General features: G+C 34.3%; 1 protein-coding gene across 3 annotated transcripts in view; it reads right to left on the reverse strand.

Moving 5' to 3' along the window:
- Nucleotides 1-25,018, reverse strand: part of LOC111145067 (heparanase 2 (inactive)) — a 667,951-nt gene that overhangs the window by 588,454 nt on the left and 54,479 nt on the right. For 2 of the 3 annotated variants that reach the window (XM_022499682.1, XM_022499681.1), the window contains exon 3: nucleotides 9,489-9,650. The exons of the other annotated variant lie outside the window; for it this stretch is intronic. In XM_022499682.1, the coding sequence (XP_022355390.1) occupies nucleotides 9,489-9,650 (162 nt within the window). The remainder of the gene's footprint in view (nucleotides 1-9,488; nucleotides 9,651-25,018) is intronic. 3 annotated transcript variants of the gene reach the window in all.

Consider the following 25,018-nt stretch of genomic DNA (forward strand, 5'->3'; position numbering starts at 1 on the left):
ATGTCTCCAAAGGCAAAGGAAACAAAAGCGAAAATGAATTTCTGGGACTTCACCAAGATCAAAAGCTTCTGCACAGCAAAGGAAACAGTCAACAAAACAAAGAGGCAACCCACGGAATGGGAGAAGATATTTGCAAATGACAGTACAGACAAAAGGCTGATATCCAGGATCTATAAAGAACTTCTCAAACTCAACACACACAAAACAGATAATTATGTCAAAAAATGGACAGAAAACATGAACAGACACTTCTCCAATGAAGACATACAAATGGCTATCACACACATGAAAAAATGTTCATCGTCACTAGCCATCAGGGAGATTCAAATCAAAACCACATTGAGATACCACCTTATACCAGTTAGAATGGCCAAATTTAACAAGATAGTAAACAACATGTGTTGGAGAGGATGTGGAGAAAGGGGAACCCTCTAACATTGTTGGTGGGAATGCAAGTTGGTGCAGCCACTTTGGAAAACAGTGTGTAGATTCCTTAAGAAATTAAAAATAGAGATTCCCTATGACCCTGCTATTGCACTACTGGGTATTTACCCCAAAGATACAGATGTAGTGAAAAGAAGGGCCATCTGTACCCCAATGTTTATAGTGGCAATGGCCACAGTCACCAAACTGTGGAAAGAACCAAGATGCCCTTCAACAGACAAATGGATAAGGAAGATGTGGTCCATATACATTATGGAGTATTATGCCTCCATCAGAAAGGATGAATAACCAATTTTTTTATCAACATGGATGGGACTAGAAGAGATTATGCTGAATGAAATAAGTCAAGCAGAGAGAGTCAATTATCATATGGTTTCACTTATTTGTGGAGCATAAGAAATAACACGGAGGACATGGGGAGATGGAGAGGAGAAGGGAGTTGAGGGAAACTGGAAGGGGAGATGAACCATGAGAGACTATGGACTCTGAAAAACAATCCGAGGGTTTTGAAGGGGCGGGGGGTGGGAAGCTGGGTGAGCCTGGTGGTGGGTATTATGGAGGGCACGAATTGCATGGAGCACTGGGTGTGGTGCATAAACAATGAATTCTGGTACACTGAAAAGAAATTAAAAAAAATAAAAAATTTAAATTAAAGAAAAAAAAAGAAAGAAAGTTGGTAAGTAGCTGCTCTAGAGTCAAATTCAGACCGATTCCAAAGGCTCACATGCTGAATGAACATAACAAGGTAGAATTAAAAACTGCCCAACCACTTGTGTATTTCTACACAAAGAGACCATTGTGATTCCTTAATTAATAAAGACACGAAGCAGATTCATTTATATTAAAGTATTTTCACACTCATTATCTTATTATTCAAACACAGATCACAACACTATTTCTCTAGTTTTAACACACTCCGAGATGATGATTCCCAAAAGTAACTCCAAAAAGAAAAGTAATGCATATATTACTGCCAAACTATTAACAATGGGGACACTGATGCTTAGAACATATTAATAAATGATTACACAGCAGGAAAGTCTCAGCTAAGAGAGGCCTTCCCTGACTGCCATATCTAAAGTAGTCTCTGCTCCAAAACTGCCAACCTCATCACTGTCACAGTGATGTCACAGTAGTTTGACTGCTTAGAGACAATGCAGATAAAAAGTGCCCTGGGAGAGATGAAGACCAGAGCCCGACTCACTAAGTGGAAAAGCAAAACTAAACAAAAAAAAACACTGTAACCTGCTACCCAAAGACAAGAGTTGATGGGGAGTGGTCAGGGAGAAACGGTAAGAGGGGCTGCAAAACACCTAGAATTCAGGCAGGCCCTGTGGCCCAGAGGCTGGATGTACAAGACCCCAAATATCACCACAGAGCAGAACTACAAACCATGATAAAACCTGGCTCTGAGCTAGGAACACCAAGGGTAATAAGACGATAGCCAAACTGCTAGCCTGCCAGGAGTGAGCACAGAGGAATGGAGATACAGAAAAGAAAAATAAAATTTAAAGATTACTAAACTATGTACTCAACAAAAACAAATTTTAAAAGCTCAAGAATACATTTTTTGCAATATACATGACAAAGAATTACCATCACTGATAGGTAAAAAGGATCTTATAATTCAATAAGAAAGTGGCCAATAACCCAATAAAGCTGGCTAAAGAAATAGACAATTCATGGAAGAAATAAAAATGATGGTTAACCTCATTAGCAATCAATGAACTATAATTAGAAACAATGCCATATCAATTATAATCTATTACACTAACACATATAAAAAGATAGAAAATAATTGGCATTAACAAAAAACAAAATAAATTCATTTACTCTTATGCATTGTTGGTATAAGTATAAATTGACATCAACTTCCTAAAATCCATTTACAATTTTTTTTTAAAAAGTCCACTTCTAAATGTATCAAAACTTTAAAAGTTCATTCCTTTGATATAACACTCACACTTCTAGGAAGTGTACAAAGATACATATGCAATGACGTTCATCATAGCACTGTCTGAAATCATGAAAAATTAAAGACAACCATGATGTCTATCAATAAAAGATTGGTTAACTAATTACAATATATCCATAAAACATACTTCTAATGTAGCCATTAAGAAAAATATAAGTCTATATCCTTTAATATAGAAAGATGTTCACAAAATATTAAGAGAAAGAATGTTACAAGAAAGCAGGCATGTATTATATTACATGGTTTGTATAAACTGGTATGTGTTTCCTTATAGGTTTATAACTTATGTATATGTGTGTATGGATAGAGATGTCTAAAAGGATATTAATAAAAGTATTTTTCTCTACTATAATCATTAGTTTTATTAAAAGTTGCTCTCATTTTGAAAACAATGTATTTTTACTTTAAAGTATTAGTTTTAGTGGATAAATATTCTGATGTTTATGCATATGAAATAATGAAGTCATTTCATCAAAGTAAAAAGCAACTGTTACCACTATTTTTCAATATTGTTCGTGAGGTTTTAAGAAATTAAACGGAAAATACTTGGTAAAAATTTAGAAAAGAGACCAAAATCTACCTTTATCTTTGATCAACAGCTTCTTTCTTACCCTGGAAAGCCATTCACTCTCAACATTAGCAAAGGTAAAAATAATAAAGAATAAGTTAAACAAAAAAGGTACAGGAAAAAAATTTATGAAATATTTTCAAATGACATAAAACAAAAACTGAACAAGTAAAGAGATGTAACCAAATTCTTAAGTGGAAGACTTCATATCAGAAAAATATCAAAAAAAAAGAAAAGAAAAATATCAGTCCCCTCCATATCAAGATATAAATTGAATATAATTCCAATCAGAATCCAGTGACCAGTATTCTTGAACTGGAAGAATTTCAAAATTCATTTTAAAAAGTAATTATATGAGAATAGCTATGAAAACCTTGGAGAAAAAAATGAGAGAGTGGTTAATAAACTTTACCAGATATCAAAACAGTATAGCATTGGCACAGAAATAAAGAATAGAAAAATGACAGAAAATACAGTTCAGAAAGAGGTACATGTGTATGTGGGAGTATAATATATAACATATATGATGTTTCAATTTAGTGCTAAAAGAATGTTTTATTTTAAAAACAGTTCATTCATAGCTTCGAAGAAAATAATGTCATATACTTCCATCACACTAATATAAACATACACTCCAGTTATAATAAGAGATTAAAGCTCTAAATTAAGAAGAGTAAAAAGACTAATGATAGCCAGGAAAAAATGGTTTGCAATACATATGACAAAGGATTAACATTCCTAATTCACAAAGAATTACAAACTGATAAACACCAATCTAAAAAAAAAAGGGACAAAGAATATGTATAGGTAACTCACAAAACAAAATGCAAATCAACAATAAGTATGTGAAAATATACTTTCTCTGGCTATCACCAGAAAATTCCAACAATAAGCTATTTCTCACCTCTTCGGCTGAGAAAGATTGAAAAGAACACTGATACCCATTGCTAATGAGAATGCTAGGAAATAACTACTCTCAATACATTGCTAGTGGGAATAGGAATTGCCAAAATTTTTTCTAAAAATTATCTGGCAAGGTGCATTACAATTTTAAATGCAAACCAAAAAAAAAAAAAATTCAAAAGTTGTACTTCATCAAAATTAAGACTCTGCTCTCTGAAAGAAACTGTTAAGAAAATAAAAAGACAGGGTGCCTGGGTGGTTCAGTCAGTTAAGCATCTACCTTCAACTCAGGTCATGATCCCTGGGTCCTGGGATGGAGTCTCATAACAAGCTCCCTGATCTATGGGGAGCCTTCTTCTCCCTGTCCTCCCTGATCATGCTCTCTCTTGCTATCTCTGTCTCTCTCTCTCTCAAATAAATAAATAAAATCTTAAAAAACAAAAAAAAAAAAAAGATAGGAGTGTCTGGGTGGCTCAGTTGGTTAGGCATCCAACTTCTGATTTTGGCCCAGGTCATGATCTCAAGGCTGTGAGATCGAGTCTGACACTGGGCTCTGCACTGGTCATGGAGCCTGCTGCTTAAGATTCTCTCTCTCCCTCCTTTCCTCCCCTCTCCTCCCCTCTTCCCCATTCCCCCCACAAAAAAATTCCCTTTCTCCGTCTCCCTTTGCCCCTCACCCCTCTAAAAAAAAAAAAAAAAAAGGAAAAAAAAAATAACAAAAAAAAAAAATTGAAAAAAAAATAGATAAAAAAAAATATAAAAAATAAAATATATATATATATATATATATATATATATATATATATATATATATACAGAACTCTCAAAACTCAATAGTAAGAAAACAAAGTCATTATTTTTTTAATAGGGAAAAGACTTAAACAGACACTTTACCAAAGAAGATATATAGATGGCAAATAACCACTAAAAGATGGTCAAAACTATTAGTCATAAGGTAAGTTGCAAATTAAAGTCATAAGATACTACTATATATTCACTGGCTAATTTAAATGACAGACAATACTAATTGTTGGCAAAAATGTGGATGAAGTAGAACTCTCACATACTGTTGGAATACAAGATAGTATCAGCCACTTTGGAAAACAATCTGACAGCTTCATTTAAGTCAAAGAGACAACATGAAATCAAGCATCCCCACTCCTAGGTACCATACTACCCTCCCAAAAAAGGAAAAATATGTCAACACAAAGAGCTGAAAGCAAATGTTTATAGTGAGTGGCTTTATTCATCATCACCAAAAACTGGAAACAAACCAACAGAGGAATGGATAAATTGTAGCATGTTCACAACATGAAATATTACTCAACAATAAAAAGGAATGAAATATTGATATATGCAACAAGTGAATGAATCTCAAAAAGAATTATGCTAAGTGAAAGAAATGAGACACCCAATCACTTCATCATTCCATTTATATGACATTTAGAAACAAGTATCAGATCATATACAATTAAGGACTAGAGGGAGGGAAAGGGGATTATAAAGGGAGATGAGAGAACTTCTAGGATGAGGGAAATCTGTATCTTGATGATGGTGGTGGCTATTTGACTCTATGATATATAACATTTGTCAAAATTTATTTTTTCTTATAAATTATACCACAAAAAACTGATTTTATGAAATTTAAAAATACAAAGTTTTTGACCCAGACATCCCACTTTGAGAAATCTACTCTACAGAAGGAAGTGTGCCAACATGTATTTAATTATTTAATTATTGTACATTGATGGGAAAATAAATAAAGTTATATTATATTTAATCCATAGAATGTAATCCAAATATTTTAAAAGACCTGGAAATAGTCCTCTGAGCATTATGATTTATGGGAAATGAAAGAACAGTTCTTGTTCCATTTCTTTGAACCCTCTGCTCAACTAAAATTAGAAGAATGGGCCACAACAGGGAAGAATGAGCTTCTTCTGCTCAATTCATTTGCACAGTAACACAGTAAAGCTGACCATCAGGATCCCAGTCCACTTTGGAACATAAGACTGAAAAAGGAGGTACAAAACAAAAAGTGGCACCATTAACATGAGAAGAGTCCTCACTAGAAAGCATCTTAGGTAATGCCATCCATTTATAATGGTTTCCTTTGAGGCTGCCTCTTATAGAGGGCTGGCTATGACTTGACAGCCTAAATAAATTTTGTTTAAATTTGACCTCATTTCAAGATCATTCACTATGCTCCCTATACTATGAAGAATAATGTACAAATATGACATTCCTTGCCCTCCAGAAGCTTATGTTCTAAACAAAATCCTAGAAAATACATTGCCCTTTAAAGCTAACTTTTTCATTTAATTATAGGAATCTACCACAAAAGCTGAATTTACACCTCAAGAAGTATGGGAGTGGGGCAAGGATAAGGGGAAATGAGTAACTGAATCTGAACCTATAAAAGTTATTACTTAGCTGTCAAATTATCCCAAGTGAATTCATTCATCATATACACAGCAGAACATTCCCAACAAATATACAGAACATTATTACATTAAGAATCATGAGAACACAAAGAAATGGCAGAACAATCTCTGTCTTTTCTTAAAAGCTCCAGGACAAACTGGAAGCTACAGGACAAGCATACACCCATGCTTTTTAAGTCAGTGTAAAAAGTGCAGCATGTTACTTGTCACCTTTTAAAATAATGCAATCACTGATGTTCTATTGATATTACTCCATCACCTTCCCAAAACCTTGGAGTTTATTTCAAAAACCCTCTAGATTAGGTAAGGCTAATATTATTTCCATTGCTATGTAAATCATTCACATGAAAACATTATGCTTAATATCAGGCAAAAATACAATCCACTTTTCCAAAACTATGATATAAGGAGTAATACTTGAATAAGACATACATATTAAAGAATTGTTATTAGTTTCTGTTAACTGGCTGTCACAAGGACTGCAGAGTTGTTCTCCTTTACTGAATAGTCAGAAGACCTTCAAAGCTAGAATAACATTTGCTTGTGTCTGAGGGGTAGCTGTTTAAGAGAGCTCATGGGCTGGAATGCAGAGTATGAAGGCATGCCTCTCACCTCAACACTGATGGTAACATCAGCCAAAGATGGAACATCTAAGAACAAGAGCTTGCTAGTGAGGTGGAGGGCAACAACCATCATTTTTAATATGCTTTAACTCTCTGACATTTCACTTTATCAATTTTCTACTATGCTGACTTTGTTTTTTCCCATACTATGATCTTAGTTATCCAATTTTAAAATAAAGAATATACCACAACTGACCAGGAAACAATAAAGATACCCTGCTACCCATATACATGAAATTCTGTAAATAATTGAAGAGAAGGGTTGAGAGGAGGGCAGAAGCGTGAAGAAAATGAGCTCTTTCTGAGACTTTGGGAGGCCCAGTTTCTTCATCTTGTCCCACATAAATACTTGCACTGCAGACATTTCAAATATTATGCCAGAGTTACACAAAATAAGTGGAACATCACCAAGCAGAAATCCTAGAGTAGGTGTTCTGAACATGTTGGTAAAGAAAGTCACTTCACTTGAGAGGTCTCTGCCCCTTCAACCTCACCCTCCTTACCAATATACATTCATCACTGAAAAGGGAAATATTTACAAAAGTTAGTTTAGTTATGTTTAAATATTATGTTTAGCTGTCTGGAGACCATGTTCTCAAAATTTATACAAGAAATCAAGGATTAAACTTCATAACAATTAGGAAACCACACTGTGTAAAATCAAAGACTTAGTTAAAGGACATTAAAATAGTTACCATTGGTGCTAAATTGAAGTGACTGCATCTCTTCCCAACACCTGGAACCAAAACCTTTTGAACTTTCATGTAAACAAATTGGGGCATACCAAATGCTCTGTCTGTAGCCAGGTACCACCTCTGTACACGCATTTGGGTGAAAAATGTGGAAAATGCCTGAGGACTCTTTGAAGCAGCTTAGGAGAAGTGAGAGCAGGAAAGAGGCTCTTCTCTGGGGTAAGTTTATTTAGTGGAAAGTAAGCAAGTTGTCAGGGTAAAAGTTGACAATGTTGATTCCAACAGTTTGAACTGCGAATAAACATCCAAAGGGATTATGTTACTGAGAATTAGAAAAGATTCCATTGAACTCAATAGAACACTTGTGATTTCAAAGATAATACGCCTTCAAGCCACACTCTGGATCCACAGTTTAACGTTAGAATTACCTTAAGCCCTTTCTATGCCACATTAAAGAACATGGGGTCTGACCTCTTTAGTAAGGACCTAAAATTAAAACAAGAACAGGATAAAAATATTTCATTTCTAATAACTGAATTAGAAAATACTAAATACATGTACATTTGTATGCCTGAGATAGAATAAAAAAATTTGGATTTAAAAAATCTATGTTCTTCCCAAGCATCTAAACTTAAACAGTTACACTAACCAACTTAGGGAAGTAATGCATTGGCCATAAATCACTTGAGTTTTCCCTCTTAATGATCTATCAAACAGCAAAAAAAAAACAAGGCCTATACTTATGAAATCCATAATCCTCTTCTCTGCTCACCAAAGCCACATTTAAATCTGGCTTTCATCTCATGCTGTTGGATTTTCCACCAGGTATAAGATGAAAAGCTGGAAGAGACTTGTGCTTTTTCTAAAGCAAAACAATTTGGTTGCCACAGCAATTCCTGGTGAAATGCCAGGAAGCCTATAAAAAAATTAAAAATTGTCCTAACTTGGAGTTTACAAAAGTAAGTGTGAGATGTTCATAGCCTATCAGACATTCCATCTCTTTATTTTTTAAAAATTCATAAACAAGGGGAAAGAGACACTTTTGATTTGTTAAACTTTATTTAGATCAATATATGCAGGTATGTCTTACATGCCCTCAAGAAAACGAAGGTAACTTAGCTTTTCTTAATCCATCTTAAGTCCTCCATGATTCTCACTTCAGAGTCGTTGTTAAAATCTTTTCCAAAACTTGAAAAAAGCATGCAACTCACATGCTCTTTACCAGCCAAGTTTGCAGGCAGCCCTGCAAAAAGTTGCTTCTCCTCTGAGCTCTCACACAAATTCACTTCCCTCCTTGAACCAAGGATGTAAGGGAGTATGGCTGTCTCATAGCCTCTTTGTTCTTAAAAAGAAAATCAAATTCTCCAGATATTTTCAAACTCCACCAGGAATAGAACATTCTCAGCTCAGCCTGTGGATCATTATCTCTTTTACATTTTATCTTTATGTTCCCTGGGTTCATGGAAAGGGCATACACAGAAAGAGGAAAATAGCTGCTTCTTGACACCAAATTTAGTAATTCTTTCAAATCTATTGGCACACATCTAAAAAGTCGTATTTTTACAAGGATTCATTAGGTTTTCATTGGTTCTGTCTTTGGAGAACACACATGCTGAGTTGCCTATAACCTTAAGCCAAATACATCTGTAAACTACAAGAAATATTTTTTATAGGAAGACAAAAGTCATCACAATTTAAAAAGGGATATAGTGGGTGGAGACAGACAGATGTGGGCTCATCCACAGCCCACTTTAATATCTCCCAGGCATCAAGTTGTTAACTAATGGAAGCCAACAATCTATAATGCTCTAAGATTCCAGATGACTCCAATAACCTTACCTGTTAATATGAGATTACTGTAAGTATTAGAGAATTGCTCCTTTAGAAGAACAAGGTGCATCTGAGCTGCCTTCTCCCGTTGGAGCTCCAGCATAACATCAGGGTGCTGAGCAATCTTGCAGCCTTTCTGTTTATCCAGGGCAACATCACTTCGAACAATGTCTACAAAATAATAATAATAATAATAATAAATGCAACCAGCAAAAACAAAACAAAAAAACTGGAAAACTATATACAAATCAAAGTCTTCTTTCACCCAAAATGACAGAATTTATAACCTATCAGTATTTCATCAGAATGAAAAGATTTGTAAGTAAAGAAACCTGAAGAGCCTCCAACTTCATAATACATTCTGCAAGTTTCTCTGACCATTTCCAAATTCTTTGGCAGTTTCCATTTTATTACCTCACTGTAATCATTTAAGATTCTCACTCCTCTGTTCTACTCTCAGCTCACCTCTAGGACTTGGGCACTTCCTAGGGCCTTTTCTGAACTTTTACCATTCTCCATGGAAAAAAAAAATAATACAACTTTGTCTGAACACCAGTGATTATGATATTTCATCTATCTCATGCTGTAGGACCAGGTGGTAGCTCCTGCGTGTATATTCAGGATATGTGGCCTGTTTTCAAATTTACCTCCCAGCTAGCCCATTCAGTCCAAATTAGGGCTGTTATTCTGTGAGAGAGCTGCTCAGGATTTCTCCTGCTACCTTTCATGTGCCTCTGGCTGCATTCTGACTCATAAATAACTCTTTAAATCTGTAAGTATTTGTAGGCACTGAAGAAAGCAACAGGGTGAGTCATTTTACAGTTCTACCTCCTTCCCAATTATTTTCCCATTAGTAACAGGCTGCTTTTTATACCTCAGTATGATTTTCACTCAAAGCAGAAGTATCATCCAGAAAACAGTCTCTGCAAAAACAAACATTGTCCTAAAATATTTCCCGATTAACAGGGAGCTTTAATGCCCTAAAGTTGTTTACTTGTATAAATTAAAATATAATTCAGTTGACTATCATTGAAACAATTAATGTTTATCAACAGCAATCTGGATGACAGTCTAGAAACTTTCAAGTTTTGTGTAGCAAATTGAAGGGCTTTAAGAGAAAATGCTAAAAAATAATAATAATAATAATAATTATTATTATTATTATTATTATGAAACCAATGGCTTTGGAAGGGATAAAGTAATACCCATGTTGATTGTACCAATAAGAAAGATTTGGTTCTTTCAGCAATGCTCAAAGAGAAAATAGGATATGTGACATAAAAGACGGGACATTGTTGTACTCTTCAAACCCATCAACATAGTCCTAATAGAGAAGCCCAGCTATAAATACAAACCCAGGACAATGAGGGTTAGGATGTGTGTCACATAAAGATTAGTCAGATGTGGGAATGGTTCTTACTTAATCTTGGTTGAAAACAGAGGAGCTGGTTGGAAACAACGGAGTATTTATTCCTAAACCTATTAATGCCAATTTCTAGACCATCGTAGAAAACATGAGGAAAACTTATTACACCATATAACTGAATCCTTCCAATAATCCTATGAATGTGGCAGATATTGTTGACTAGCTGACCCAAACCCTACACACAATCCCCTCTCCTTTGCTTTCCTCTGCTACAGAGATGAAAACACGAAAATAAACAATTTCCCAGCTTTCCCTGAAGCAAGGGGTGACCATGTAATATAGTTCTGGCCAATGAGCTACAGACAGACATACTTAGGGTGTACTTAACCTTAGTGACAAAACCACACTAAGAGAAAACCAGGATATTTTTCCTTTAACCAGTTAGCCTTTCTCTATTCCTTATGTCTAAAACATAGACATGAAGCCCAGACTTAAAGAAGTCATTTTGTGGCAATGACTCAAGAAGCCAGAGGGCAAAGGACTACACACTAAGGATGATGAAATCAAAGACTGAAAGAGCCTAAGTCCCTAATGTTTTTACGGAGCTCCCATAGCTACCCTACTTGTCCTATACTGCCCATCTGTTGATATCTTGTTATGTGAGATATCAGTTTCTTATTTTCAAAATCCTGACCTGTTTTTATAATCCTAAATGATAAAGAATAATATTACTGTTCCTATTGTATATCTGAAGAAACTGAGGTCCACAAAGCTTAAGTGACTTGCTCAAGTTTATAGTGCATGGTCAGTCCCCAAATCCAGAAATTTTCAAAGCTAATCCAGTGATCTTTCCAAAAGTTACTTCTACATAGAAACTCATGAACGTAACAATAAAGTATGGTAAATAATAAAAGTGAGGAACTAAAGAGAAAAACCTAATTATACTATTATAGCAGCATACCACAGATGGTCTATCTAGAAAAGAAGTATGTATGATACTTGCCCAGAAAACATCACAAAACTTGTACCAAAACATACTATATAGAGTGAAGAGGAGTTTAAATTATTCAGATATCTTCTAACAGGAGTCTGACACAAAAGTAGAACACCAACCAAACTCTCTATTTCCTATGTAATAAATGTCTTGCTCAGAAGGCAGAGAAAGCAAATATTATAACTGATAGCCTCAATATCATTCCAACCAGAACCTTAAAATGAAGTGACCATATTATCTAAATAAGAGGAAGAAAAGAAAACCATGGGCATGGCCAAACATATGTCTGAGACTTTAGAAATGTACACAACAACAATGTTTGGGGAAAAAATAGATACGCCTTACAGATTCTTTATTCAACCTTGATCTGTTTGAAATTGGATCAAAGACTAGATAAACACACAAAAAAAGGTACTTACCAAAGATGTATGTGGTCATATATATCTGGAGGAAGAGTTAATATTATAGATGGCAGATTAAAAATTCAAAATTATCTTGACAACCTAGAAACCGAAGCTGAAATCTCCAAGACATAGACATGAACACAAAGTCTTGCATCTATACTGAAAATTAATTACATAAGAGGGTAAGGCCAGACCAGACAGAAGCTCAAATATATAAGATCTTACTAAGTTTTATAGGTTTTAGTTGAATGCAAACTTCATGTAAGCCAGTAATATGCTGCCAAATATGATATGGCTGCCAAAAAGATTAACATAATTCTTAGACTAAATTAATAAAATGAGAACACCCAGAATATAGGAAGTAACATAGTCACCCTGAATTCCATGCCAGCAAAGGGCAGCACAGTTAAGAGTTGGAGTTAAAGCAGACCTTGGTTCAAATTCTAGCATGGAGGTTACTTACTAGCTGCAGAAGTGACAGACAATGCCTCTGGTAAGCCTATTTCTTAATTCTGTTATTGTCAAGAGTCAAGATTTAACACTATATGTGCCACATAATAAAAATTCTATTAAAAGAAGCTATTACTATTTTTATTATTATAATACTCTATTTTTAGTATTGTATGTTTTCTACCTGTAATAGTTTCTCAGGATAATCTAGAGCCCACACAAAGAAAAGTGCCAACATGGGAAATAATTTTATTTTTTTAAAAATAGCTGAAAAAACAGTGTTGAACCTGGCAAAGAAAACATTAAAGATGACTTGCTTCATACAGAAGAGAAAACTGACTTATTCTGTATAAATACAGAAAGCCAAACATTACAGGAGTAACCAAAAGAAATACTATTTAGTTTCACAAGAGAGAACTCTAACAACAGAAGTGGTCATATAAGAAAAGGAGCTACTTGAAAATGGGGTGAGTTTCCCATCCCTGGAGATATTCAAGCAAAGACTAAGTGACATGGGCACAATAAAATGATTTCAGTATAGTCATTAAAGCCTGCCAAGTACAGGGTTAAATTACTTTCACCAACAATATATGAGGCAATATAACAGATATTAAAGGCAGATGCTTTGAATTCAAACATATACAAGTTTAGATCCCAGCCTATCACTTACTTCCTGAGACTCTTAGACAAATCATTAAATCTCTCCTTTCCTAATTTTTCAAAATGAGAGTATTAATAGCATTATCTGTAATGAGCTTACACAGACAGTTACAGGGACATATTGGACATTCAACAAGTGCTGGTTGTTTTAAAGGGTGTGAATAGTAATTATATTTATATTGGGAAGTTGTTACTGGAGGGTATTATATACCTTTAGCTCATTTTTATCTCAAAAATTTTATGGCTCGACAAAAACTTATGCTTTTGTCAGACATGATAGAAAAAACAAGGATTCATAGCCAGGAGATTTAGGTATGAATTACAACTACTTTACCAATTAACCATGAAACTATAGACTAAAAATTTAACATCCTGTTGGGGAAACCAGGTGGTGGGTATTAGAGAGGGCATGGATTGCATGGAGCACGGTGCGGTGCAAAAACAATGAATACTGTTACACTGAAAAGAAATTTTAAAAAAAATTAAAAAAAATAAACTTAACATCCTTGTTCCTTGGCTTTTTCCTGTTCTACCAAATGGGAAAAGTTGATGGACTTGAATGACCTCTAAACCTCTATCCTCCTCCTACTAGCTTTCTCCTTCTCGCTGTTATCTTTTATTGCTATGCGATCAAAGTAGTTCCAAAGGACAAGCTATCCATACGTCATCTCCTCATCTGCCCCATGGTCTTTATTCTGATATTGTTCAAGGATGCCAAAAACCCAACATATACCTTGAGGGAGGCAACAAGGGAGAAAGCATCCTGAACCAAAACTGATACCCTAACATCAAGTTATTGCCTATGAGGACTTGTGGACATGTTAGTATGATCATGTTTGTATTTTTGTTCTTGCTTCTTTCTGTGATACATCCTTCTCCATTCTTTAATCAATTAGTAACCCACAGCTGTATTAGCCTAAGGTTGTAGTTTTGGTTGGTGTGAGTGACAGACTAGCAGACCAGACAAAAATTTTAATAGAGAGATCCTAGAACTTTGAAAGACATAAAAATGAGCTATATAACTTTGCCATGCATCTCTGGCTGACTGGGAGGCTGGGCGCACATACAGGGGATATTCAGCATAGGATTTTCCACACAAAACTGGTTAACTGGGAAACCATACACAAACTCAAGAGGTTGGGAGGAAAGTAAATGGTTAGGCAGACTTAAAAATTATCATAAAACTGAACATTTTTACCAATCCCCACAGAAATCCATCAGCAGAAAGCCTTAGGGATTAGTGATTCAAAGTGTCTGAAACACAGCTACTGAACAATCACTGGGTGATCATTAAGCTGTTAAGACTCAGAGGTGAACCCTAGGAAGCCAAGCTAAAAAAAATAATTAATAGTAATTTTAAGAACAGAAAAAACATCAGTGGTGGCACAGGATAAAAAAATTAAGTCCAAATAATTTATTTTTAAAAAGGCAAAACAAGGGGCGCCTGGATGGCTCAGTGGGTTGAGGCCTCTGCCTTCAGCTCGGGTCATGATTCTGGGGTCCTGGGATTGAGCCCCACATCAGGCTTTCTGCTCCACGGGGAGCCTGCTTCCTCCTCTCTCTCTGCCTACCTCTCTGCCTATTTGTGATCTCTGTCTGTCAAATAAACAAATAAAATCTTAAAAAAAAAAAAAGGCAAAACAACAATTCTCAGGGGAAAAAATTACAGATTGGCTATGATATATCTAAAATGTCCAGTTTCCAACAAAAAATTATGAGTCATGAAAAAAACAGGAAAGTATGATTCAAACTCAAACTCAAAAAAAAAAAAAAAAAAAAAGGCGGTCAATTAGAGCTAATTCTGTATTGGCCCAGCATGCAAAGACGTCAAAGAATGGGGTGCCTGGGTGGTTCAGCCAGTTGGGTGGCTGCCTTCAGCTCAGGTCATGATCTCAGGACCCTGGGATCGAGCCCAATGTCGGGCTCCCTCCTCTATGTCATATTAATAAATAAATAAATAATCTTTAAAAAAAAAGAATAGATTATAAATATTTTTAAAAATTAAAAGAAGCCTTGTTTAAATAATTAAAGAAAAACCTAGTAATGACTCAAAGAACTGGGGAATGAAACAAATAGAAATTTTACTTAAAAAAAGAGGAACAGGGACACCTGGGTGGCTCAGTCAGTTAAGCAGCTGCCTTCTGCTCAGGTCATGATCCCAGGATCCTGGGATGGAATCCCACATAGGGCTCCTTGCTCAGCGGGGAGCCTGCTTCTCCCTCCGCCTGCATCTCCCCCTGCTTATGCGCTCTCTCTGTCTCCTGCTTTCTGACAAATAAATACAATCTTTAAAAAAAATCTTTTAATTAAAACAACTTAAGAGGAACCAATGGATATTCTAGGGTTGAAAAGTACAATAGCTGAAATGAAAAATGCACTAGATGGGCCTAACAGCAGAACTGAGAGGGCAAGAGAAAGAATCAGTATGTGAAGACAGATTAATTAAAATGACCTAACATGAAAAACAGAAAAAGATCAAGGAAAAATGAGCAAAACCTCAGAAATTACAGAGTAAAATGAAGCAACCCAGCAAAGAGGAAAGAGAAGGACAGAAAATTATTTCAAAAAATAATTTTAAATTTCCAAGAAGTACAACAAAAACAACCATTACAAAGAATTCTACACCTAGAACATCATAGCACAACTCTTCAAATCCCAAGATAAAAAGAAATTCTTAAAAACAGAAAGGAAAAAACTTATCTCAAAAAGGGAATCAAAAATACAATTAATGGCTGACTTCTAATCTGAAACAATGGGAGCCAGAAAGCAGTGGAACAACATATTCAAAGTGCTGAAAGAAAAAAATTCTGGGACACCTGGGTGGCTCACAGTTGGTAAAGTGTCTGCTTTTGATTCAGGTCATGATCCTAGGGGCCTGGGACTGAGCTCACCAGAGAGTCTGCTAGTCTCTCTCCCTCTGTCCCTTCCCCTGCTTGTGCTCTCATGAGCAAGCACATGGTCCCTCTCTCTCTCTAATAAATAAATAAAATATTTTAAAAATTCTTATAGCCAAGAATTCTATATCCAGCAATACTGTCATTGAAAAAAATGAAAGCAAAATAGACACTTCCATATAAAAAACACTGAATTTGCAAGCAAATCTTTAATATGAGAAATATTAAAGAAGTCTTTCAGGTTGGAAGGAAATGATACCAGATAACTCAAATACATGGAAAGAACTAAAATACATTAGAAATGATATATATGTAGGTAAATGTAATAGAATTTCTAGACTCTTAGTTTCCTTAAAAAACATAAGATTATATACAGAAGCTAATTATGTTGTAGTTATAACATATGTAGATGTAGTATGTAAAAAATTGACATTATAGGAGGAATAGGAAAATAAAGTGAATTGATGTGAAGTTGCTTTAATTTATCAAAATTAGGTATTAACTTGAATTTGACTGTTATAAACTAAGATGCACAGTGTAATTCCTGAAGCAACCACTAAGAAAATAACTAAAAATAACAGTGTAAAAACCAACAAAGCAATTATTTAAAAATTTTTTTAAAAATCTAGAAAACTGGCTTAACAGAAATAAAACAATAAACATAAGAAATATAGTACATATCAAAATGGCAGACATAAATTCAGCTATACCAATAGCTGCATTAAATGTAAATGGACCAAACACTCCAATCAAATGCTATTGATGGTCTTATTGTCTTTAAAGAAGCAAGATCCAAATATATGCTATTGAAGAGACACATTTTAGATTTAAAGACAAATGAAAATAAAAGAATGTGAAAAGATACATCGTGCAAACAATAACCATAAGGGTGCTGAAATGATTAAATTCATGACAAAAAAAATTACAGAGATTTGGAGTGGTACCCATTATGTTGTTATTAATCAAGTTTTTTTCTGGAGAGGGGAAGAAGGAAAAAGATTTTCCTTCTATCAACAATTGCTCTCCATTCTGTATTGAAAGGGTAAAAACTTGATTCTTCCCTCCTTCCCTTTAGGCAAAAAAATCTATGGCTCAGATTTACACACTGCTGAATTTGACTATAGGTTGCCCTACTCAGCTTTTCCCCTTCCTTCAAACTACATAACACAATAGGTAAGTCCTTCTAGCCAACACTCCCTAAGAGTAGGGTAAGAAAGCCCACTTAAATTTCTTTTTCTTAAGCTTTGTGTAATTGCTTCTTTTTTAAGTGTAATTGACATATAACATTATATTAGTTTCAGGCATAAAACATGATTCAGTATTTGTGTATGTTGTTAAACAATCACCACAATAAGTCTAGTTAACATCCATCATCATACACAGTCACATTTTTTTCTTATAATGAGAACTTTTAAGATTTACTCTTTTAGCAACTTTCAAATATCAAGTACAGTATTATATTTAACTATAGACACCATGCTGTATATTACATCTCCATGAATTATTCATTTTATAATTGTACACTTGTAACTTTTTATCCCTTTCACCCATTTTACCCCACCCCCACTTCCTGCCTCTGGCAACCACCAATCTGCTCTTCATGAGTTTGCATGGTTTTTTTTTTTTGTTTCAGATTCTACATATAAGAGAGATTGTATGGTATCTGTCTTTCTCTGTCTGACGTTATTTCACTTAAGGTGATGACCTCAAGATCCATGCATGTCATCACAGATGGCAAAATTTCATTCTTTTTTTATTCGACATTGTGTATGTGTGTATGTTTGTGTGTGTGTGTTTCACAATTTTTTTATCCATTCATCCATTGATGGATACTTAGGTTGTTTCCATATCTCTTGGCTATTAAAAATAACACTGCAATGAACATGGGGCTGCATACATTTTTTTCTTTTGAGTTAGGGTTTTCATTTTCTTCAAATAAATACCCATAAGTGGAATTGCTAGATCATATATAGTTCTGTTTTTAATTTTTTGACAAACCTCCATACTGCTTTCTATAGTAGCTGCACCAATTTACATTCCCACCCACAGTGTATAAAGGTTCTCTTTTCTCCACATCCTCATCATCACTTGTTATTTCTTATCTTTTTGATTATAGCCATTCAAACAGGTGTGAGAATGAGATATTTCATTGTAGTTTTGATTTGCATTTCCCTGATGATTAGTGCTGAACAGCTTTTCATGCACCCATTAGTCATCTGGATGCCTTCTTTGGAAAAATATCTAGACTTTCTGCTCCTTTTTAATTGAATTGTTTGCTACTGAATTATAAGAGTTTTTTCTATATTTTGGATGTTAACCCTTATCAGATACAATTGCAAATATTTTCTTTCATTCAGTAGGTTGTCTTTTCATTCCATTGATGATTTCCTTTGCTGTACAAGATAAAATTGTTTTGAAGACAGTAAATATTACTAGAGACAAACAGGGACAGATCACGGTGATAAAAGGGTCAATGTATCAGGAAGATACAACAACTATAAATGTCTATGCACTTAATAAGAGAGTTCCAAAATACACGAAACAAAATCTGAGACTAAATTGAAAGGAGAATTTAACAATTATAGTTCAAGATTTTAATACCCTACTCTATAGTTGATGGAACAAGATAGAAAATCACTTAAGGACAATATACCTTACTGACATTTATAGGACATACTAAATAAAAGCAGAATATACATATTTTTCTAATCACACATGAAACATAACCATAATAGTCTTATGCTAGGCCATAAGTCTCATAAATTTAAAAGGACTGAAGTCATACAAGGCATGTGTTCTGACAATACTGGAATTAAATTAGGCACCCATAACAGAAAGACCTCTAGAAAATCCCCAAATATTAATATTTAGTTAAACAACACACTTCTAAATAGTTTAGGGGTCAAAGAAATCACAAGGGAAATTAGAAAATATTTTGAACTAAATGAAAATGGGAACACATATCAAAATGTATGGCACAGAGCCTAAATACTACTTAGAAAACTACAGCATTATACACATATACTAGAAAAGAAGAAAGATCTCAAATCAATAATCTAAGTTTCCACTTAGAAACCAGAAAAATAAGAAAACAACACAAAGCAAGCAGAAAGAAAAAAGACACTTCTCTTGATTTCTATTCTGAAATAAAAAAAAAAAAAACGGAAGAACAACAGAAAATCAATGAAACAAAATATTGTTCCTTTGAAAAGATCAACAAAATTGAAAAGTTTTGAGATAATGGCAAAGAGGACACAAATTACCAAAAATCAGGGAGGAAAGGTAATCTCAAATGGTTATATAGTGTATGATTCCATTTATACAACAATTTCAAAAAGACGAAATTATAGTGATAGGGAAGAGATTACAAATAGGTAGCACAAGGTTGTTGCTTTTGGATGGTAAAATTCTGTATTCTGACTGTTATATTGGTTACACAAATTCATATACACAGAAAAACTTCATAGAATTACGCACACAGAGAAGAAATAACTATACTTAAAAACTGATAAAACACAACTGAGTGGCTCAGTTGGTTAAGCAACTGCCTTCGGCTCGGGTCATGATCCTGGAGTCCTGGGATCGAGTCCCACATCGGACTCCCTGCTCGGCGGGGAGTCTGCTTCTCCCGCTGATCTCTCTCTCCTCTCATGCTCTGTCTCTCTCTCTCTCTCTCTCTCTCTCTCAAATAAATAAATAAAATCATTAAAAAAAAAACACAAAGGAAGTCTATAGTTTAACTTCCTCTACTATTTTTGTAAGTTTTTAGCAGTCTAAAATTATTTCAAAATAGAGTTTAAAAAGAAGTTAGACATTTACCTCTCATCATACACACACACAAAAATTAACTCAAAATGGATCACAGACCTAAATAGAAGAACTACAGCTATAAATTTTCTAGAATAATAGGAGAATGGCTTTGTTTCCTTAAGTTAGGTAAAGATTTCTTAGTTTATAACACCTATAGTACAATTCACAGTGGAAAAAAAATACCATTAAGAAAATAAAAAGCTAAAACAAAAACTGAAAGAAAATATTTGAAAATCACCTATATGATAAAATAGATATAGGAAATATTTACAACTTAATAAAAAGACTAACAACCCCATTTTAAACGTGGGGAAAATATATGAACAGACATTTCACCAAAAATGATATACAAATGACTAATAAGAACATGAAAAGATGCTCAAATCATTCATTAATCATTAAGAAATGCAAACCAAAATCACAATGAAGTGCTACCCTTAGAAGGGCTATAATCCAAAAGACTAAAAATACCAAGTGTTAACAAGTATGTAAAGAAACAGGAGCCCTCATACATTGCTAGTGAGGATGTAAAATGGTACAGCACTTCAGAAAACACTTCAGCATTTTCTTAAAAGATAAACATAAACTTACTGTATAATCCAACAAATCCACCCCTAGAAATCTATCCAAAACAAATAAAAGCGTATCCTCACACAAAGACTTGTACATGAATACTTACGGTGGCATTCTCCACAACAGTCAAAACTAGAAACAACCCAAACATCCATATACTGGTAAACTGATAAACAAAATGTGGCAGATCGATACAGTCAAATACTAATCAGCAATAAAAACAAACTATTGATAAATACTAGACCTGGAAAATCTCAACAACATAAAGTAAGTGGGAAAAAAACAAACAAACCCAGACACAAAAATGTTACGTTTTGTATGATTTCATTTATGTAAAACTTCTAGAAAAGGCAAATCAAATTGAAAGAGAAAACTATTGGTTTCCTAAGGCTGATGTGGGAGCAAGGATTGACTGCAAACAGGCATGGAATGTTCTAATATTGGATTGTGATGATGGGTGTACAACTCTATACATTTCATAGAAATAACAATATACTTATAATAGGTGAACTTCAGTACATGCAGATTATAGCTCAAAAGGCCATTAAAAAGTAACAAAAATAATACACCCATGTTCATAGCAGCATTATTCATAATAACCAAAAGGTAAAAGTAGCCCAAGAGTCCTTCAACAGACAGATAAATGAAATGTGGTATACACATATTGAGCAATATTGGTCAGCCTTAAAAGGAAGGAAATTCTGACATATGCTATAACATGGATAAACCTGAAGTATAAGTGGAAGAAGCCAGTCATAAAAAGAGAAAAATTTTTAAAAAGAGAAATATTGAAAAATTCCATTTGTATGAGGTACCTTGGGTGGTCAAATTTATATACACAAAAAGCAGACTGGTGGTTCCCAAGGGCTGTGAGGTAGAGATAAAAAGTTGTTTTTCTCCCTCTACCTCTGCCCCTCTCCCCATCTCAAAAACAAACAAACCAAACAAACAAAAAAAAACAAAAAACCCTTCATTGCCACTTTGTTTTAATTATAAAATTATAAAATGTTTGGAAAAGAGAAATGTACAAAGAATACCCACCCATACCCATGCACCCTCACTCAGCTCTATCCTTGCAGGACATTTTATCATACTTGCTTCAGATCAGTTTAAAGAAAATAGTTCAGAGTGTTTGAAGCCCCTTGCTTGTCTGCAATAACATTCTCCTTCCTCTCTCCACCTTCACAAAGATGACCACCATCCTAAACCCTGCAAGTAATACACTTACATAGCCATATGTATGTATGTATGTATGTGTTTGTATGTATGCTTTTCTTACATAAATAAAAAATACTAGTTTACATTTTTACAACCAAGGGACAATTATCAAAACTAAGAAACCAACACTGCTACAAATACAATTACACTACAGACTTTATTATATTTCACCAGTTTATTGGTATTCTTTGGGATTCCAGAACCTGATTTAAAAACCCACATTGCATTAGTTTCCAAATCTCCTTAATCTCCTCTGAACTCTAACAGTTCTGTCTTTCCTTGTCCTTCATGACTGTCATTTTTCAAGAGTACTCATCAGGTTCAAATAAACTGTCTTTCAGTTTGCACTGGATGACGTTTTTTCATAGCTGGAGTAAGTTATAGATTTGGGGCAAGGATACCAGAGAGCTTGGTTAAGGTGGTCTGATAGGTTTCTTCACCGATAAGTTACTATTTTTGTCTTTGTAATTAATGAATATTTTGTAGGAGAAATTTTGAAGCTACATAATACTGTGCTTTCCTGTATACTTCTACCCACTAATTTCAGCTTTCATTAGTGGATCTTGCCTACAGCAATTATTCCCCTGGTATTCCAGTAGTGATTTTCTATTTTCCTCATTCCTTCTACATTTATTAATTCTCGAAGAAATTAAGTGGCCCTTTTCCACTTATTTGTTCAACCACTGTTTATATTAGTATGGACTTACAAGTATTTATTTTAAGTCATCATATTTATCTATTTTGTTGCACAAATCGTTCTGGCTTTAGCTATTTGGAACTCTTCCAGGTCAGCTTTTGTGTCCTTTTGACATACTCACATCATTTTTTTAAAGAACTTCCTTATTTTCTAACACCACAAATGTTCCAGGAACATCTTGTATTTTCCTTACCCCAATCTTGGGGCCATATACTTTGCCAAGGAGCCCTGTTTCCTTTTGTTTGAGAATGATATTTAAAAACCAAGATCTGGGCACAACATGTGCTCACTGTTACTGGGGTGTCGCTACTTCTAGACCCTCTTAGTAGATAAGGCTAGGAAATGTGTATGTATATACTAACTGGTGTACATGGGTAAATCTACATTTATTGTATCTATCTACCTATTAAAAGGGGAAAAAACCACAGTAGTTCAGGGCACCTGGGTGGCTCAATGGGTTAAGCCTCTGCCTTCGGCTCAGGTCATGATCTCAGGGTCCTGGGATCACATCCCACATTGGGATCTCTACTCAGCACGGAGTCTTCTTCCCCCTCTCTCTCTCTGCCTGCCTCTCTGCCTACTTGTGATCTCTGTCAAATAAATAAATAAAATCTTTAAAAATCGAAAAAAAGGGAAAAAAAACATTAGTTCATATTGATGTCTCCAATTCCAATCCAGTACCAAAGGGTTTATTCTAGCATTCCCATTTGCTTATTTGTAATTTCTTTCTCTTACAGTAAGACACCTGCTTTTCCTAAACTACAATATATTTACTTATTTGTTCAACAGTAGTATACATGCAGTTTCAGAATTGCTAATCCATACCCCTATGAGAAACAAATTTATCAAGTACAGTGGTTTTTATTTTTGAGTTCTTTTTTCATTAGCCTTACAGAACCCAGTCCAAATAAAGCTTCTTAGGTCATCTCTTTTCTTCTCTAAGCCTTCAGTGTCGTCCTCTTTCATTGTAATAGTTAGACTCATTTGTAAATCTCAATTCCATCATTGTTTCCCCAACATCCTGGTTGATTTCTTTAAATTTGAAGACAGTAGAATTCACTTTATGGTATGACAGGTTATGTGAGTTTTGATAACTGCACAGAATTGAATATCCACTAGCACATTTGCATACAAAATTTGATCACTCAAGAAATCCCCTCATACTACCCATTCCTTATCAATGTCTCACTCCATTCTCACCCTGGCAAATAATGATCTGTTATTTTTTGGTTCAGGGTTTCTGTCCCTATAACTTTGTCTTTTTCAGAATGTCCTATCAATGGAATCATACATCATGTAGCCTTTGTATTATAGCTTCAACCACTTAGCAAAATGAATTTAGAATTCATTCATGCTGTTGTACATTAATAGTTCATTCCTTTTTATTGCTGAATATTATTCTATTGGATTGATGCACCACAATTTGTTTACCCATTCATCCACTGAAGGAAATCTGGGTCATTCCAGTTTTTTGAATAAGGTTTCTATGAACATTCATATTCAGGTTTTTCTGTGAACATAAATTTTCAATTGATTTGGGTAAACTTCCAGCAGCAAGACTTTGGATCATATGATAAGTTTATATTTGGCTTAGTAAGAGATAGCCAAACTCTTTCCCAGAGTGTTATACAAATTTGAATTCTCAACGGCAATGAGTGAGAGTTCTAGCTGCTCCACACATTCATCAGCACCTGGTATTGTCAGTTTTGTCTGTCTGTTTGATATTCTAATTGATTTGTATTTACAACTCATTGTAGTTTTAATTTTCATTCCCAAATGACAATGATATTGAATATATTTTCATATACTTATTTTCCATCCAAATTTCTTCTTTGGTAAAGTGTCTGTTCATATCTTTTGCCCATTTTCAAATTGCAGTTTCTGACTTAAGATTTTTTAAAGTTCTAACTGCAATTCCTTTATCAGATTTGTAATTTTAAAATTTAAAAATTTTAAATTTCCCAGTCTATGGCTTCACTTTTTCATTCTCTTTATAGGTCTTTCACCCACCAAGCAAAAGATACCAATTTTGATAATTCAAATTTATCAATTTTTTTTCTTTTATGGACCATACTTTTGATATTATTCCTAAAAATTTTTTGCCAATTTTAAGGCCATACAAATTTCTCCTATGTTTTCTTGTAGAAGTTTTGTAAGTTCCATGGCTCATATTTAAGTAAAGATGATCAATTTTGAGTTAATTTTTGTAGAGTGTGAAATATGTATCAATGTTCATCTTTAAACATAGGAATTTCCAATCACTCCAACACCATTTTTTGAAAAGACTTCCATATTCATTAAATTGCCCTTGCATCTTTGTCAAAACTCAGCTGACAATATTTGTGTGCACCTATTTCTAAGTTCCCTATTCTGTTCCTCTGTTCTACATGTTTCTCCTTTACCAATACCATACTTTCTTGATTACTGAGCTTTATAGTAATTATTGAAATCAGGCCATGTGAGTCTTCCAAAT

The sequence above is a fragment of the Enhydra lutris genome, unplaced genomic scaffold (assembly GCF_002288905.1).
Source record: "Enhydra lutris kenyoni isolate GAN:26980312 unplaced genomic scaffold, ASM228890v2 scaffoldscaffold12, whole genome shotgun sequence".
NCBI classification, from domain to species: domain Eukaryota; kingdom Metazoa; phylum Chordata; class Mammalia; order Carnivora; family Mustelidae; genus Enhydra; species Enhydra lutris.